This window comes from Megachile rotundata, chromosome 1 (assembly GCF_050947335.1).
Source record: "Megachile rotundata isolate GNS110a chromosome 1, iyMegRotu1, whole genome shotgun sequence".
NCBI lineage: Eukaryota > Metazoa > Arthropoda > Insecta > Hymenoptera > Megachilidae > Megachile > Megachile rotundata.
The window spans coordinates 2,665,584-2,682,234 of NC_134983.1; the positions used below are offsets into that span (position 1 = coordinate 2,665,584).

The window sequence follows — 16,651 nt, forward strand, 5'->3', positions numbered from 1 at the left end:
ACAACAATTACTACGTGCAGTCTGGGGCAAAAAGATAAAACTAGGCCAATAGGGAAGAATGTAGCAGAAATCAAATTTGTTTCACTATATGGACTAATGTACAGCTTAATTAATGAATAAGTTATTCACAAAATGGGATTTTCAATCAAATTTTGTATTTTATAACTGTAATTATAATCTAAAAGGATCTCCTAACTACTAGCTAACACTTTTGTAATTTCAATTTTCTTTTTTAAATAATAACTATCAGTTGGTATTTGTTAGGTACATTTCTGCTACTCATTTTAAATTTATATTTTTGATAGTTTAAATCATCAAATGTGTGTCGCCATGAAAAGTACAGCAAATTCTACTTATATTACTACATTTACACATTATAAATTTACAAATTGAGAAATTTATGTACTTCAAAAGTATCATTTAGGAATTTAAAAATTTTTTAAACTATTAATTCCCTAATTTAAGAACTTAGGAATTTTGAAATTCGTAAATCTACAAATTGAAAAATTTAGGAATTTCGAAATTCGCAAACTTCCAAGTTTTTAAATTGTTAATTCCGACAATTTACAAAATTAATAGTTTCTAGAAGTTTGAAGTAACGAATAGACAAAATCTAAAATTTTTAAATATTTAATTTTTCAAATGTAATCATTTTTTCCATAATTAAATATTATGAATCAACACAAATCACTAGAAATCATCATTATTACAATTGCTAACAATTGTGATTGCTAACAATGATTATTCAGATTCATAATTGATTTTACTATCGATATTATTCACATTAAATAACTGAGTGTAAGAGAAGTTCGATGTAATATTAGTTTACGGAGAAAATTATCAATATCAAGAATTTGTATAAAACAGATTTTATATACAGATTTTTTATTATCAATAGGTAATGAAGCAATTTAAAAATAAATATGTATATAAAAAACAGTAATGGTCTTGAAAATTAAAAAAAAATAACTTTGAAAAAGAAAATATTTCTTACCACATCTTTTCGTATTATTAATTAACATTTTGTGTCATTAAAATAGGAACAAGCAATTGGATGAACTTATTTAAAATTGGTTAGATCTACATATTTTATATGTATATACTTCTCGCATTAGAAATGATGAAACATGATTGGGGTTTAAAAATTGTAAATCAACAAAGTTCATCAACAAACAAAATACAGTTCAAATTGATTTAATTAATTTATAATTATAATTCTCAGTTCATCTGCAATAAATAGTGAAAAGACATTTATAATTGTATAACAATATTGATAAACAAATAATTATGTTATAATGAGATAATTGTTTGAATTAAGTACATAAAACTTCACGCGTAATAACTGTGCTTAAAAAATAAATACATTATATATAACACTTGTTTGATATATTTTCCTCACACTTAATAAGAATAAATGTTAACACTTAATACATCAGTAATACTTGTGCATAAATGCGAGGACTAGTTTATCCATGTTGCACATATGAACTAAAATGTAATAATCACATTGATATAAGATGGCACGGAGATAAATGTATATGATAATGGGCTAAATACTTTGAGTTATACGTTTCAATAATAACTGCGTAATTATCACAATGAACTTAATGAAATAGAAATTAAACATACGTAGTTTTTTGTAAGATTTGAAAAATTAGTGAGGTCCAACTGGCACTTTATGACGCTTTATGTATCATCCCTAGATTTATTTATTTTTTGGTGCAATATTAGTATTAACGCGATTTCATTTCCTGTTTCACGCAGGAAGTAAATGCCTGTAAACGCTTACGCCGCTGCTGAGACTGTAACATATAAAAGGTATAAAAGTCTACTAAAATCAAATATATATACACAATTTCTGTTATAAAAAAGTTAGTAGTAATATTTCCTTTTAGAATAAATTGAAGAGCAGTCTTTAAAGAAGCAATATTTTTGAATCCTGTTAAATTAAAACAAGTTTTACCAGTTAGTACCTTGAAGCCTCTGTGAAGACGATCTTTCATAATTGCAATAAATTCTTGATAAGATAATTGACCATCTCCATCTTCATCGAAAAGTGCAAACACAGTATCAATAATGTGATTTGACAGAACACTTCCTGTGCATATTTTTACAGCTCGTTGAAACTCATCTAAAAGTAAAAAAAATAGTAAAAATTCATAACTGTCGTTTTGATGGATGCAATGAAAAGCAAAACTGAACTAATGAAATCATTTTCCTACATAATTATTATTTGTGTACATGAATGAAAAATAATAGAACACATCAACCTGTATACTTATAATTATGCAGCTATTTTAGGTTAAAAAACAGATAATCTTATAAGTCTTAAATATTAAGAAATACTTTTATATATACAATATGTTCGGTTTGAGTATAGACACTACTAATTTTCTTATTATTAAAAATTCAAAAAAAGATTTTACATAAAACTTTATACGATATTTATATAATATTTAATAAAGTATTTGAAGTTTTCTTTTAATTGTAATTTATAGAAACAATTTTAATTTAATTTTAGTTAATGGAAATAGATTATTTACTACTAATAATCTTATTACATAAATCAAGACGAATTCGACGATATATATGACGAGTATGTTTAGGCAATAATCCATCAGCTATTGTGATAAATATTAGTGACAAATGTTTGATTACTGTCTCTAACGCTCATACTATATGTATATTTAATACTAATTTAAAAGTAAAATATTATACCTAACAAAGTAATGTAAGGACAAAGTTCTTACTTTGTAAGAACAAAGTTAAGAATTATTAAAACATTAATAATTCTTAAGCTAAAATATATGTACATAAAAAGATTGTGGAAAAATAGTATTGATTCAACTTTTTAACGAAAGATATCTTTTACAACCTTTTGAAATCGGATGATCTGCTAGAGTATACATTCGCATTGCAATTGAAAAGTCGTCGAGATTGTTCAAAAATTGATAGAATCGTCTGAACTCCTCGAACCCAATACCTATCTGAAGATCTGGGTTTTGCAGAATTCTATCCAAGTATTTGTCGTATCTGCAAATAGAGAAAACGTGAATTAATTACTGAAATTCATTAAACATTTTGACAATAAATAATTTTATAATCGCAGATGTATTAGCTGTATGAAATGTTTCCATCGTTTACATATAAGTAGCGGTACAGAAGGTATTTTTGTAAAATTTTTCAAAATATTTCGTTATATTATATTATTATTATTATTATTATATTATTGTATATCTTGTCATGAATAATTTTATAATAGCAACAATTATGAATATTAACAATTTATTGACAATTTAATAATTACTGAATTTATTCTCAGAATAGAATTATAATTAAAACTATTGTATGAGGGATCGGTTTGTTTGAGGGTCGTCGGGTACGATCGGGCGCGATCGGGCGACTCGGACAATTAGCGCCAAGATAATTCGGCGATATTACGAGTTGGCGCGAAAAATAGCGAGGGAACAAAGAATCATATAGCAATTGTTTCGTTTTACACGGGAATCGGTAGAGAACGAGGAAAACGGTGCACAGTGGACCAAATCGAGAAATTCAGTGACATTTCATGAAAAAATCAATTTTCTAATATGAATACCTACCTAGTACACATTGATTCCTAAATGTCCACTGATGTCGAAAATGAAAAAATTGAGAAAATATAGTACTACTTTTGAATAATATGAGCATTCAAAGTTGGATATTTTAAAAGTACAACTGTTCGCCCGAAAAATCGGGTTTTCCTGTTGAAGATTTTCTCAGGGCCTACTTTAATATTTTGCCTTCATTTTTTTTCTTAATAAAGAGCATTCTTTCTAAATTAGAAATATGCTCTTCGTTAATAGTTATTGTACGTAGTGTCTTTAGAACATAGCGTTAAATGAAACGAAGAAAATTCTTAAAACTCGTTACAATTAACAGGACATATCTTTCAAGTCCCAAGGAGTCCCAGTATGTAACAAATTGGAATGTTTTCAGTAGATTTTCTTCTTTATAATCATATAGAAACTGTTTCCCCCCTCGTGCCACTGTTGAAATTATCACTATTTGAAGTTGAGCGTGGCATGTCATTTTACGCGTATGCGTTTGCATCCGCTATGGAATCCCTGCATCACAGTAAGTTCGTTCCTCGAACTATATTATCTGGTTCAAAATGTCACTGAATTTCTCGATTTGGACCACTGTGCGGCGTGGCGTCGGGGGACAGTCTCGTCGTAACCGTTGAAGAAGTAGCAAGTTGTGCGAAAGTTGTCATTAATTGTTTGTACTTGATTTTTATATTCTTGTTAACTTATTAAAACTATTTTATTGTTATGCCCCAAAAAAAAAACTATTAATCCGTCAACCTCGATAATTTCGATCCTACATGTATTATTCATAAAATATTAATTTTCTATATAAAAATAGCCTTATCTGAATCTTTGTGCTCCTTTCTTTTATTCAAAAATGTACTTAGCAATTATTTCCTAAAAAATGTAAACCTGAATTCTACAACTGAAGTACATTAAGTTACACTTTATTAATTTTATAGAAAAGCGAATAAAAGCTGCAAAAAGTCCTGTAATTTTGGATTACTATACATATATGTTCAAAGCTTTATGAATGTCGATGAAAAATATATCATTTCATTGTTTAAAAGTAAAATCGTGCATTAGACAATATTATCATTTAAAATAAAATGAACTTGGCACTATCCGGTTTTGGTGGTAGATTTATAATTTCAATGACTTAAGGGGGGCAATACCTTTAGAATCTTAAAAAATTGAAAATTTTTTTTTTCCATAAAATGTTAGTGTAACATCTTTAAAATATTGTCTCAAAATTTTAAAGTGAAATACGAAGCCCTTTTGAAGTTATGGCCGATTAGCGCCGCGGGTATACACGCGTTCAGTGCGGAGGACTGAAACTTTAAACGCGTTTTTCTCAAAACTACGTTCTTAAAATTGGCGTGGCTGATAACTCAAAAACTAGTTTATCAATCGCGCTCAAATTTTTTGCACATATCCATGACAATACTATCTAACATATGAACCTAAATGTATGAAATTAATTGAACATTAAAGTCCTTTTTATTGCAAAATAGTGCAAAAATTTTCAATAAAATTCAAAGTTTTTCTTTAAAAGCGTGCCATTTCTTTAATTTTACACATTTTGCACATTTCTGAGGTTCATCTACTAGCTGTGAATGTTAGTTTTCGAAACATTGTCTGCAAACTTGTTTCAGACCAAAGGATCTAAGGCTAGAACCCACACCGATTCACGAGACGCGCCAAACACTTCCAGGAAGGACTGTTATAATTCCGCCATTTTTAAATGTATTTAAAAACAAAAAATTTTGTGTAATAGGCAATAGTTATAATAAATTATACGTGAAATTTCAAAAACGCAAAACAAAGATATCCTATACAAAAAAATTCACAAAAATCAGCCTATTTTCATCGGTCTAAAGGTATTGCCCCCTTTAATATCAAAATGTTGTGATATAATACTATTTAATTACAATTTAGTATTTTTTCTTATGTGGTTTTTCTAAAGCAGGTGTCATGTTCAAAATCATCTTAATTCATAGCCTTTAATTAGAAATGTCGCATACATGATTTTATCATTTTTATTTTTACATATTTGTTAAGGTGGTTCTTGTATTAAATAATAAATAATATTTTTTAATAACATCTAGTTTCAAACAGAGAAAGTATAGGTTAAACTTTGATAGGGTCAAAGCTAACCCTGGAATAGTTAATACTGTATTCAGATTATACAATATTGGATAGCAGATTCAATGAGCATTGATAGACCAAATCCTGTAACTTACAGATTTAAAATGTACTAAAGCTGAAAGGTACTAAGAGCTTTCTGTTTACTATTTTAGTGCAAGATATATACTCTTGATATAATATTTTACACCACTGTATTAAAAACTGAACGACATTGAAAGATACCATTGTTACCATGTAAAGAAGTGAAAAATTTAATAAGCGACACGTACAAGCTGTCATTTGTTTGCTCAAATGAACTTAATATACATATTCTACCCATAATTAAGCAGATATAACGAATAGACGCTAAGTTAATAGAATAGATGTGCATTATATGAAATGATATCATCAACATTAAAATCATCTAGTATCTTTTCTCTCATTTTTATATTTGATATTAATATTTATATGACAATGCATACTTATTGGCATATTCTGTGTACAATAAATTATGATATAACAGTATTATTTGATATGAATTGTACATTGCATATTAATTTGCAGTAATTATCCCAAATTAATTTATATCTCGTATAGTTTATAATTATTGATATTGAAACGCTTGTTTTTTTCTTTACATTGTTCTGCTTATAATAATTAATACATTTACAGTATTTTTACGTAAAGATAATTTTTCCCTGCTTCCTTTATAAATAATTTCAGCCATCGCCTTTGAGAGTTAATAAAAAAAATTGCATAAACGATGGAAATTGTCACGTATTTTCGTAATAGAACTTACTCGTCTGTAACGAGATCAGTGTAACGCAACAGAATCTTTGCAAAATCCAACTCTGTAATGACATCTCTTCCTTTGCTAAATTCGAGAAATTCAAGCTCCAGAACTTCGTGCTGTAAATTTTCCATGAAACGTCTGAAATCTTCATATTTCAATTCGTTGCTGCCGTCTTTTCCAAAGAAGTGTATCATTAGAGTTGTGTCTACAGCATGTCGACGTTGCAAACCCTGCAAAAATATTGTTGTCCATAAAACTATTTATAATTATAAGTTCTATAAACTTTAATATTACTAAAACATATACAGCCAAATAATTTCAGTAAGTTCAGAGCTACATACATATATACATGAATAATATTGATTTTCGTAACTTTGGAAACTGGGAAACGTAGATATTTGGGAATTCAGTAATTTGCAGATTTGCAGAACTTGAAAATGTTTAAAAGTGGAATTTTGGAAATTTGGAAATTTGCAACATTGGAGATTTGAAAATTTGAAAATATAAAAACTTTTTCAGGAACTCGAGAATTGGGAAATTTAAAGTTATGAGATTTTATAAATTAAGAAATTTGAAAATTTTGTAAATCTTATAGGTGCAGTAAATTTTATAAATTTCGTAATAATACTGCCGCTAACACGTTTCATATTTAAAAATCGCGATGGGCGCAGACTCAGGCGTTTGAGAGTGAATGAATTCACATTATACAAATTACTATATTTACATTACTATCTTCAACACTTCAATCTTATTTATTATAGTAATAATACTGCTTACCTGATCATCATCGATGTACTGAAGTTGAATCTCTTCAGGGGTTGTTTGTCTTTCTGTCAGAAGGTCCAATTTTTCTTTGGTTTCGGTGCCATGACGGCCTCTCCAAGCATGGCTAAAAACTTTTTCCATCTACACCAATCGGAAAGAGTGTTACTATTAAAATTTCTATCGTGCAGTTTAATGTAAAGTCTTTGTAACAAAACATACAAGTGGATTTGCATAACAGAGGCAAAATGGCGGCAATGATTTCAGCATCCAATGTTATGGGTCTGAAATAAATGGCAAGAGGGTTAGCATGGCAAAGATTAATAATGAATGGCACACGTATATTATTCTTTCGACTAGAAATTATTATGATAAAAATTTATGTGCCAACTTAAAATAATGTAGTTTTTAATAAAATATAGTTAGATTTGGCTATTATTTAGTTATGGCAGCTAGTTTAAATACTCACCGTATATTTAATAACAATATTACATTATAGATTTAATGAATTATTAATATACCACAAATATAATTATGTGTTTAAACATCGTATTTAATTACTTGAATTTTTTATACCTATAGTAACATTTTCTATTTCACATCAAATAAAATAGTTTACACGGAAATTTATTAAACAGAATTCCAGTTATGTTTTATACTTTGTGTTCAAATAATTTTATTTAACTTCATTCATGTTTATAAAATATACTGAATATTTAAATTTTCTTAAATTTGTAGATAATAACGGTGATGATATATTTTTTATTTAGCCAGAAACAGATAAATTATTGTGTTTTATATTTAGTTTACCGAGCTCAAAAAATGCAAGTTCGTGGTAATTAAAGGTTGTAAAAAGTTAATTAGAAAATTCAAATTCACTCTTTGCAAAACCCAAACCAATGCGTGTATATTTCACACATCGAAGACTTACGTAGGAATTAGAGATAATCTCGTGTTTCTTATTTTCTTCATGGTTGTTACTATTTTTCCGTTTGAAACAGAGCTCTCGGTTCGGTGTGATTATAGAATTCAACTAATGCATCGAGAAGAAATAGACAGAAATTATTAACTGTTCTTTTAATTACCGATAAATTAAATGAAATTAATATAACGAAATATATCACTTTGCACATAAATAAAAGCATGATTAAGCGAAAATATAAATGAAACATAAAAAAAACTAGAATATACAAATAAACGAAAACATATTAATCATTGAAATGCAACAAAAGAAAAATGAATGAATAAATCAATACGTGGCAACGATAAAAAAAGAATTAAAATTAATATCAGAATATAAATTATTGTGTTAGCTTTATTTTGTTTTTGTTAACGGTGAGGGGACAGAATAAAAAATATTTCTGGTAACAAGTTATCAGAAAAAGTGTAAAATATACATTTCTTCAGAACAATTTAACAAACTTTTTTAGTCTTTCTTGTTCTACTTGTTTTTTTCCAAATTAATCAGTCCTAATTAAGAGTGATTATTTTGTAATATCAGAGTAGCTAGAAAAGAAAATAAGAGTCAAAAGAAAAAAATATATTTTTCTAACATCTATGTAAAGAATTGGGAAATTAATTTATTCCTTTCATGAATAAACATTCTAAACAATAAATATTTAATTTTTCCAAAGCAAGTCTGTATATAAAATTAGAACGCTTCTTATGAAAAATTTATTACCAGGTATATTATTTATCTCGTCCCCTAAAAAGAAGAATATTCAGAATTAAAAAAAAAATGTTCTGATGGAAAATTATTAGAATTAGAAGTTAAAAATAAAAGATAGCATAATTAATTAAAATTTTACAGGAACTTAAAAATTATTTTTTTTTTTAGTGAAGGTCAAGATTGTGGATTAATTAAAAGGGTCCTGAAAAACCTCATTCCTTATAATTGTTACCATTCAGGGATATTAACGTGGTTGGAACATTTTTAATTATCCTTATGCAACCCTTTCTTTATTCTGAAAACTGGTTTTAGAGCAAATAGGGTCGTATTAGATTATTAGGAAACAACTACGAGGAAAACTTTTATGAAATTTATATTTTACTTTCTAATATAGAATTTTTAATTAAAAATGTTGCTCATAATCATGAGCAAGTTGCTTGTCATAAGAGCATTTTTATATATTCACATCACAAGACTTTAAAAAATGTATTATAACTTTTTACTACTACCTTAAAAGAAACTCAAAAAGATTTTTGACAATGTAATAATTTTATCCCTATATCATTCTTATAGAATTTTAATAATCAAGATAAAATTAGAAGATAAAATTTTTGATATAACTAAAACATAATCAAAATGAAATTTGAAACGAGTTGTTGTACAAATAAATAATAATCAAAATAAAATTAAAATACCGAATTTCTTAAAAATCTGTAGATGATAATCTATCAGTCTGTAACCAGCATCAGATAAAATAAAACATTTGGAAATGAGTATAAAATGAAATGAGATAACATTAAATGCAAGAAAAACCAGAAAGAGACATGATAATAACTAAAAATTTTCTCAGAATAATTTATAATATTAAGCTCGATTATGAGTATGAACTCGCGTAATTTTTTCTTAAGATTTGATTATCCACTATCTATCGGTTAATCAAGATGTTACTGAACAAAGATATGATGTAAATTTCAGTTTATTTCTTTTGGGTATTAAAAGCATTTCATATTAGTGATTTTAAACGAGGACTATGAGTTTTAATAACTTCATGTTGATTGATGTTTTGTAGTTTTCAACTACTGTCAAGATCAAGGTAATTAGGGCAGGGTCGCTTAATCGGCAATTTTACCTAAAGCCCTTCACTAGGTTCGCGTTGTGAAAATTTAAATGTCAAGATCTGAAATTTTTAATTTCCATACGATTATTTCCCTTCACCCAGTTCCTGTTTCATTTTTTTTAAAAAACTACATATACTAGAAGCAAAGTTACGGTAATTCTTATTCAAAACCTGCTTCATTTAGTCCAAATTAGGGAACTTTGAATGTAAAAACTACATTACAAGATAGATAAAAAAGGAATGCTCGAGGATAATTAAAAAGTATCCTGTGATTAACATTCATGGCTGAACATTATTTAAAGTAAGACTAAAAACTACTAATATGAATATTTTGATATGGTCGTTCTGGACAGACGATGTTAAAACATCAAGGAAAGAGTAAATCGATGAATACTGTTAAGCAAGTTCGTTAGATGTCAAAAGCGGACAGCCGTCATGGGCTGATTACAACTTGCAAGCAATTAAGGAATCGATAATAGTTGAGGCTGTGCTCTCCGTTCGAATCGCTTTTTTTCCATGAATATATTTAAACTCACTGCACGTCTAGTTTCATCGTCGAGTTCTCGATGCTTCACGTTGCCGCTGAGTAACCGTCGTATCTGCGAAAATTACAAACGCAACCGTGCAAATTGAAAAATTCTATTCCTTCCATCGAACACATTCTTCCTCGAGTCTCGCATTCTGCGTTCTCAATTTTCTCGTTGTCCCCTTCTTCTTCTTCAATGTAATCACTTTTAAACCAGTTACCGTTTCTTATTTTGCCACGTGCTTTGGGTCACTGTGCCACTCGCATCGATGAAATTAATTAACGTTTGTAATTAAATCTGGAGTAACACGTTTACTGTTTTGTTAATTTCAACGAATGATTTAGATTAAACGAGTAAACATTTTAAAAATATCAACTTCTTTTTCTGTACGAAATTTTATTTGCGTTAATAAAATGCGAAATTTTTATTTGCTTCAACACGGTTGGATGTTCAAAACGCTTCATTTCTTTGAAGTTATTTTTTTATAATAGATTTTATGGTAGAAATTTCACAGAATTAAGGTGGTATTTTCTGTAAAATTTTAATGTCAATTATAATTAGTATTTAGATTTGTTTATAATTTATAGTCATTTATACTCCACTAATTAATGTTATTATATAAATTAATAGTGATTTGGTGTTGAGTAATTGAAGCTAATTTTTAATATTCTTGAAAACATAATGAAGCACAAGATTATTTCTTTTCGAACATTCAGTTTACACATATAGAATGAAAAAGGTTATAAGTACACCTTAATTTTTTCTTATTAATTTATATCATTTAATTATACCATTTAAGTATATTATTTATAATTGCACTAACCACGTCAATTAATGTGAGTTATCTATTTGACATCGAAAATTAAAAATTATAAATTTTGCCACAATATTTCAAATATTATTATTATTAAAAAACACGCTAATTAAAACAATAACAGTAAAGTTTAAAATAGGTTTTGACGATATTTTTTAACAAATAGATATTACGTATGAAACAATATTAGATATTATTTCCATACATTTTTCACATTACTGGGTTTTTAATATTTTTTAAAACGCGATTCTTTGAAAATTTTTATTATATAATTAGTTTATAAATAAGTTTTCTTCTCCTTCCATAATTCAAAACGAAATAAAGGTATGATTTACTGTGTAACTGTAAACGATATTGATCATGCATTTGATTAAAACTGTTACGTTAAAAGTCATTACTTTATTTTATATACGTGCTATAAATAAATAAATACTGGGCGCAGCAAAGTATCCAGTCAAATTACTTAAAAAATGTGTCAACAATAAATTTTTTGAAACTTTTTTCAAAAAAAGGCGAAGTGATGCTACTTTATTTGAAATATTACAGTGAAATAATCATGAACGTATTTGTATAGTGCAACAAAATTTAGAAGATTTGTAGATCAAGTTATCACGTGCGGAAAATAGGAAAAAAAAGTTATCTTACCACAAGAAATTCGGTTTTGTCCACACGTTCATTGCCATCTGTGTCGAACATGTTAAACGCGATTTGAAAACCTGATTTAGGTTCTGAAACAAATTCCTCGTTGTTTATCGTTTGCTTATAATTATAAATTTTACACGCATACAAATATTTTGGCGGTTTTTAATAAACGACAAGAATAATATGTACTTACTGATCAGGATGGACAAAAGAAACAGATACTCCGTGTAAGAAATGATTCCTAAACAGAAAACAAATGCAAACAAATTATTTCCACTGCTATCGTTATATTGTTACATAGTATTACAGAAAATTATCGTGATTTACTAAATACTGCAATTTCCATTTCTAATCATCTATATTAATAAATATAAATAATAATAGTTAATTTAAATAAATACTGAGATGATTTAAATAATACTCAAGTTAACATTATTGTGTTAAAGATCATTCAAGAAGTTCCCCTATGACGGTGTCTATTAACAATTATAATTACAGATTTCAACAACATAAATGATTAAATACTCATATATTTCTAGTCATCAGTTTTTTAAAGACATATGCAGGAATCTATAAAACGCTTTATTTAGATTAAAAGAAACGTCTAATTACCAATAAAGTAACAAGAAAAGGTTTTTCATTTAAACAGTATGTCACGAAAAAATTTTAATACTTTGAGGATAAAATATCGTTAAATATAAGCAAAAAATTCTAATGCATATAGGTTATAAAATTTACATATTAACAATTAAGGTGAAGTGGGATAGGTGCAGACTGGTTTTTGTAAAGCTGGTATTTAAACGTAAGTATTTTCAGTCTGCTATGTAAACACTTAACGCTATCGATATCGAACACTTTGCAGAATTACTACTATTTAATTAATATTAACTAGGACCTTAATTGTCCTTGTACATTTTGATTTTGATAGGAAATTGTTTAAAATGTCAACTACTCTGCAGTTTCCCCGAAAATGCGGTAAGAGTCTAACTTGAAGTTAAATACTTCGAAATTTTATTTCATGTGCAATGGGGCAAGAGCAGAATTATTAATAAATCTGCTATAAAATGCTTTTTACTGCATTATGCAAGTACTCTATACTGTAAACAAGTACTCTTAGCTGAAATACAAAAGGGAACATAGTGAAACAAAACGAAGAAACAAACATACAAAATGAAGAAATTTTGCTCATATTGTAATAAAAATAGCCTGTATACGCACTTGCCCTGTTTACAAACTTACCCCACTTCACCTTCTAAACAATTTTCTGTTGAATTTGTAGCGTTCGATATACCTGTTTCTAGTAATCAATCATGACGACAACCGGTTATTTCGCTACTTACTCTTCCAAAGTTTATAGGTTACTTTCTATGTATTTTTCTTACATTTTCCTACAGTGTTCATATTTTCGTGTAAAAGAATTTCTTTCCAAAAATCCTCGATTTTAAAGGTACTGTCTATTGTTTACAAATTTTTGTACTGTTTTCATTGTTAATTCATCGTATACATTCATCGATAAAAAGTATACCATATTCTTTCTAAATCTTTGTAAAAATAAATCTAAAATCCATATAATTGAAATCAGATAATTTAAGAGAATTATGAAATTGGGCCATTACGTTTAATTCACTTTTTTCAACAATTTTGGTTTAAATATCGTTGATCTTCGAACGCAAAATAAGAGTGCAATATCATCATGCGTACCCAGAGATCCAGTTATCACGAAAAAGCATGTCACGCAAAAACTGTTGATTTGATAAAATAAAAGATCCAAGTAGCTGATTGCTTATTATACCCATCCAAAAAATTTAATAATAAACGATACGTGCGATTTATTTGAGTAATCGCGTAATGGTTTTCTTCTGTTCACGCGTGCTTTATGTGAAAATTTGTAATGCCGTTTTTTGTAAATGTTGCTTCAATGGTATATAAAACGAATTATGAATTTCATTCATGTTTTACAAGAATTCACTGCGGAAGTTTAATTCTTGCTGAATAATCTGGGGGGATAAGAGTCAACACAGGTTGAGTATATGTAGTAGTCACAGTTGATCCTGAAGAATTCTCTACACAAAAGAATGACCGACTTTTATTACTGCTGAAATTCTTGTCATATTTGTTTCTGTATTTTTTTCGACTGCCCTTAGGATGCAAATGTCGGTATCAAAGGTGGGAAAAAATCTTTTCAAATCTCGGTGTCGTATTTTGAAAGAACCGATCTTAGGAAGACGTTGATAAAGTTTCGTAAATAATGCATGAGATGGCGTTTTGCGGTCCGGATATTTTTTCGTGTAAAGTCGTCGAGTGGTTACAGCATTTCCATCGGTGAGGTCATACGTAAAATACATTTCTGCTATTTCCTGACTAGAATAATACCATATCATAACGATTTCTCCGAAAACTTTCAAATATTTCTCACTGACAGTTATTTATTGATCGTACTGATATGAAACTAATATTCTTCCGCTAAAGCGTAATAATTCTTTGGTATAACGCGTGCATGGAAAGCTTATGTAAACGCCAGTACAAATATTATAGTAGTAAGATATTCGATTATATATCATTTATCAACAGTACAAGTAACAATAAAATATTCGATTACCAGATGTAAATAAATGAAACTTGAAAAAAACTTGAGCAACAAATTGCTTATAATTGCTTTGACCACATAATTTTGTTTTAGTTGTGTCTAATAGAATTTTTTGATTCTTTCTGACGGAGTACTACTTATCCTTAAAATACTTCATACTATTTTTTTTAAGTTATTTATTTTACACTTTTATGAAATTTCTTTAAAATTCAGCCGAAGGTAAATAATAATGTCTGTACACTACTGAAATTTTAAATGGGTTAATTGCATCAAAATGGAAATAACGGCAAAGAACGCAATGAATTTTCAGCAATGATTTTCTTGAAAACTAAGACGAAAATGAAAAAATTCTATTCTCTATTTTTTTTACAAAGATTTACGTACCGTCTGCTTTTACGTATGCCGAGTACTATACGTTAGTAAAATTATTTTTTAAACAATTATATTCTCACAAGTGCAATAGTGGGATCTTTCACGATAAGTCGATTTATAAGAAAAATACATACAAAGAGAGTTCTGTTTGTGGATCTAAGGTTTTATAGCATTTAAAATAGATCGTCTTCAAAATATATTCCTTCTGAACACATACATTTATGGAATCTTTTTTCCAAATTGCAAATATTTTCTTGCAAGCTAATCTCAAAATTCATTTCAACTCTTCGTACAATTTTATAATTATGTCCTTTCATGTATCGAAACATTGCACTTTCATTGATCGTTTGAAACGAGGAAAGAGAAAAAAGTTGGCTGACACTTTTTATCACAAAAAACAATTTGAAGTATCTTCACTATTTCAGATGCTATTTTCTTAAGATTAAAATAGAACCTTATGCATGTGTTTTGCTCATGAAAATCACTCATCTTTAAGAAACACCAAAGCCACAGTTAACTGCAACTGACAATTACTAGACAACTACGCAATCGATTGTTACGAAGCGTGCACACATATAGGAAAGCAATCGATCATGCGAATTTCATTTTCATCCGTTGCTCGTAGCGTTTTCTACAATGCCTTGTATAAATTATATCAACCCCCTCTATTTTCACTAAACTTCTCAGCTAAAAATTGTAGTCAATATTTCTTAAATACTAATTCGTAGTATGCAAACGTAGAATGCAAGATTACGTAAAAAGAAATTCCTTCCAAAAAATATTTCACATTTTCCCATATGCTGTGCTAATGTGAATTAAAACCATTTGGTCCATCTAAATTCAATTTTTTATTTCGTCACTACATATTCTACAAATAAACTAAAAACGTATAAATAAAAAATTATAACTACAAAGTATTCGATTTTTTTTATTTTTACTTATGCAGCTCGATGACCGATGAAAATTAGCGTATTTATGAAACGCCTGAAAATTCGGTTTCATGCAACCAAGGTTAATATTCACATTAATAGATCATTTTTATTTTACACGGTTTATTCTATGCACATTAGAAATTAATATTCAAGGAATACTCGCCGTAATTTTCTACCGAAAGGTCAAACCGTTGAAAATATGAGAGATTAGTATATTTAAGCAACGCATTGTATACCAGGAGTACTTTTTGTACACACCTTGTGTATTCATTGACTAAGCGATTTACCTGCTTTGTTTATGACAATGTCCTTACAAAGTCCTGTACTAATTTCCACAATAATCACAACATAACTCTCGTCTCACCATGGCAATGATCATAATGAAACATGTTCAGAAGTAGCAACGAATAGAATTAGCTACGCCTCATAGCGTCTTCGGCATTTTTCCAAAGGGCATCCCCTTTTTTCTCGCGGTTCGAGAATGCCTAATAATTCAGATTTAACGGCGTCCGTGATGGGACATAGGATATTCTTGTGTATCTAACACTTTGATCACCCTCGAACACACCTCCCTCGCGTGCTTCACCTTTGTGACGGACATAAAATCGATTTCCCATACCATAAGCACTCCATAAAAATGCTTTCACGGGGCCTCGACAAAGAGAGAAAGGGGAAAAGTTTTACGTAGCGGAAAACGAAAAAGTGGGTGGAAGGAAATGATCTAAGCTATGTTCATGATA

General features: G+C 28.5%; 1 protein-coding gene across 7 annotated transcripts in view; it reads right to left on the bottom strand.

Annotated features, from left to right (window-relative positions):
- Positions 1-1,178: 1,178 nt before the first annotated feature.
- The window catches only part of LOC100879682 (Mitochondrial calcium uptake 3), a 42,800-nt gene continuing 27,327 nt past the window's right edge, over positions 1,179-16,651 (bottom strand). For 3 of the 7 annotated variants that reach the window (XM_076537915.1, XM_012288395.2, XM_076537927.1), the window contains 9 exons: positions 12,214-12,261; positions 12,024-12,106; positions 10,574-10,636; positions 8,183-8,284; positions 7,267-7,395; positions 6,496-6,719; positions 2,876-3,033; positions 1,974-2,131; positions 1,179-1,802 (listed from right to left, as the gene is read on the bottom strand). In XM_076537915.1, the coding sequence (XP_076394030.1) occupies positions 1,734-1,802; positions 1,974-2,131; positions 2,876-3,033; positions 6,496-6,719; positions 7,267-7,395; positions 8,183-8,284; positions 10,574-10,636; positions 12,024-12,106; positions 12,214-12,261 (1,034 nt within the window). In that variant the 3' untranslated portion in view covers positions 1,179-1,733. Of the gene's footprint in view, positions 1,803-1,963; positions 2,132-2,875; positions 3,034-6,495; positions 6,720-7,266; positions 7,396-8,182; positions 8,285-10,573; positions 10,637-12,023; positions 12,107-12,213; positions 12,262-16,651 lie in introns of all 7 variants that reach the window. The other 4 variants (XM_076537895.1, XM_076537905.1, XM_076537913.1 and 1 more) reach the window with 4 other exon arrangements.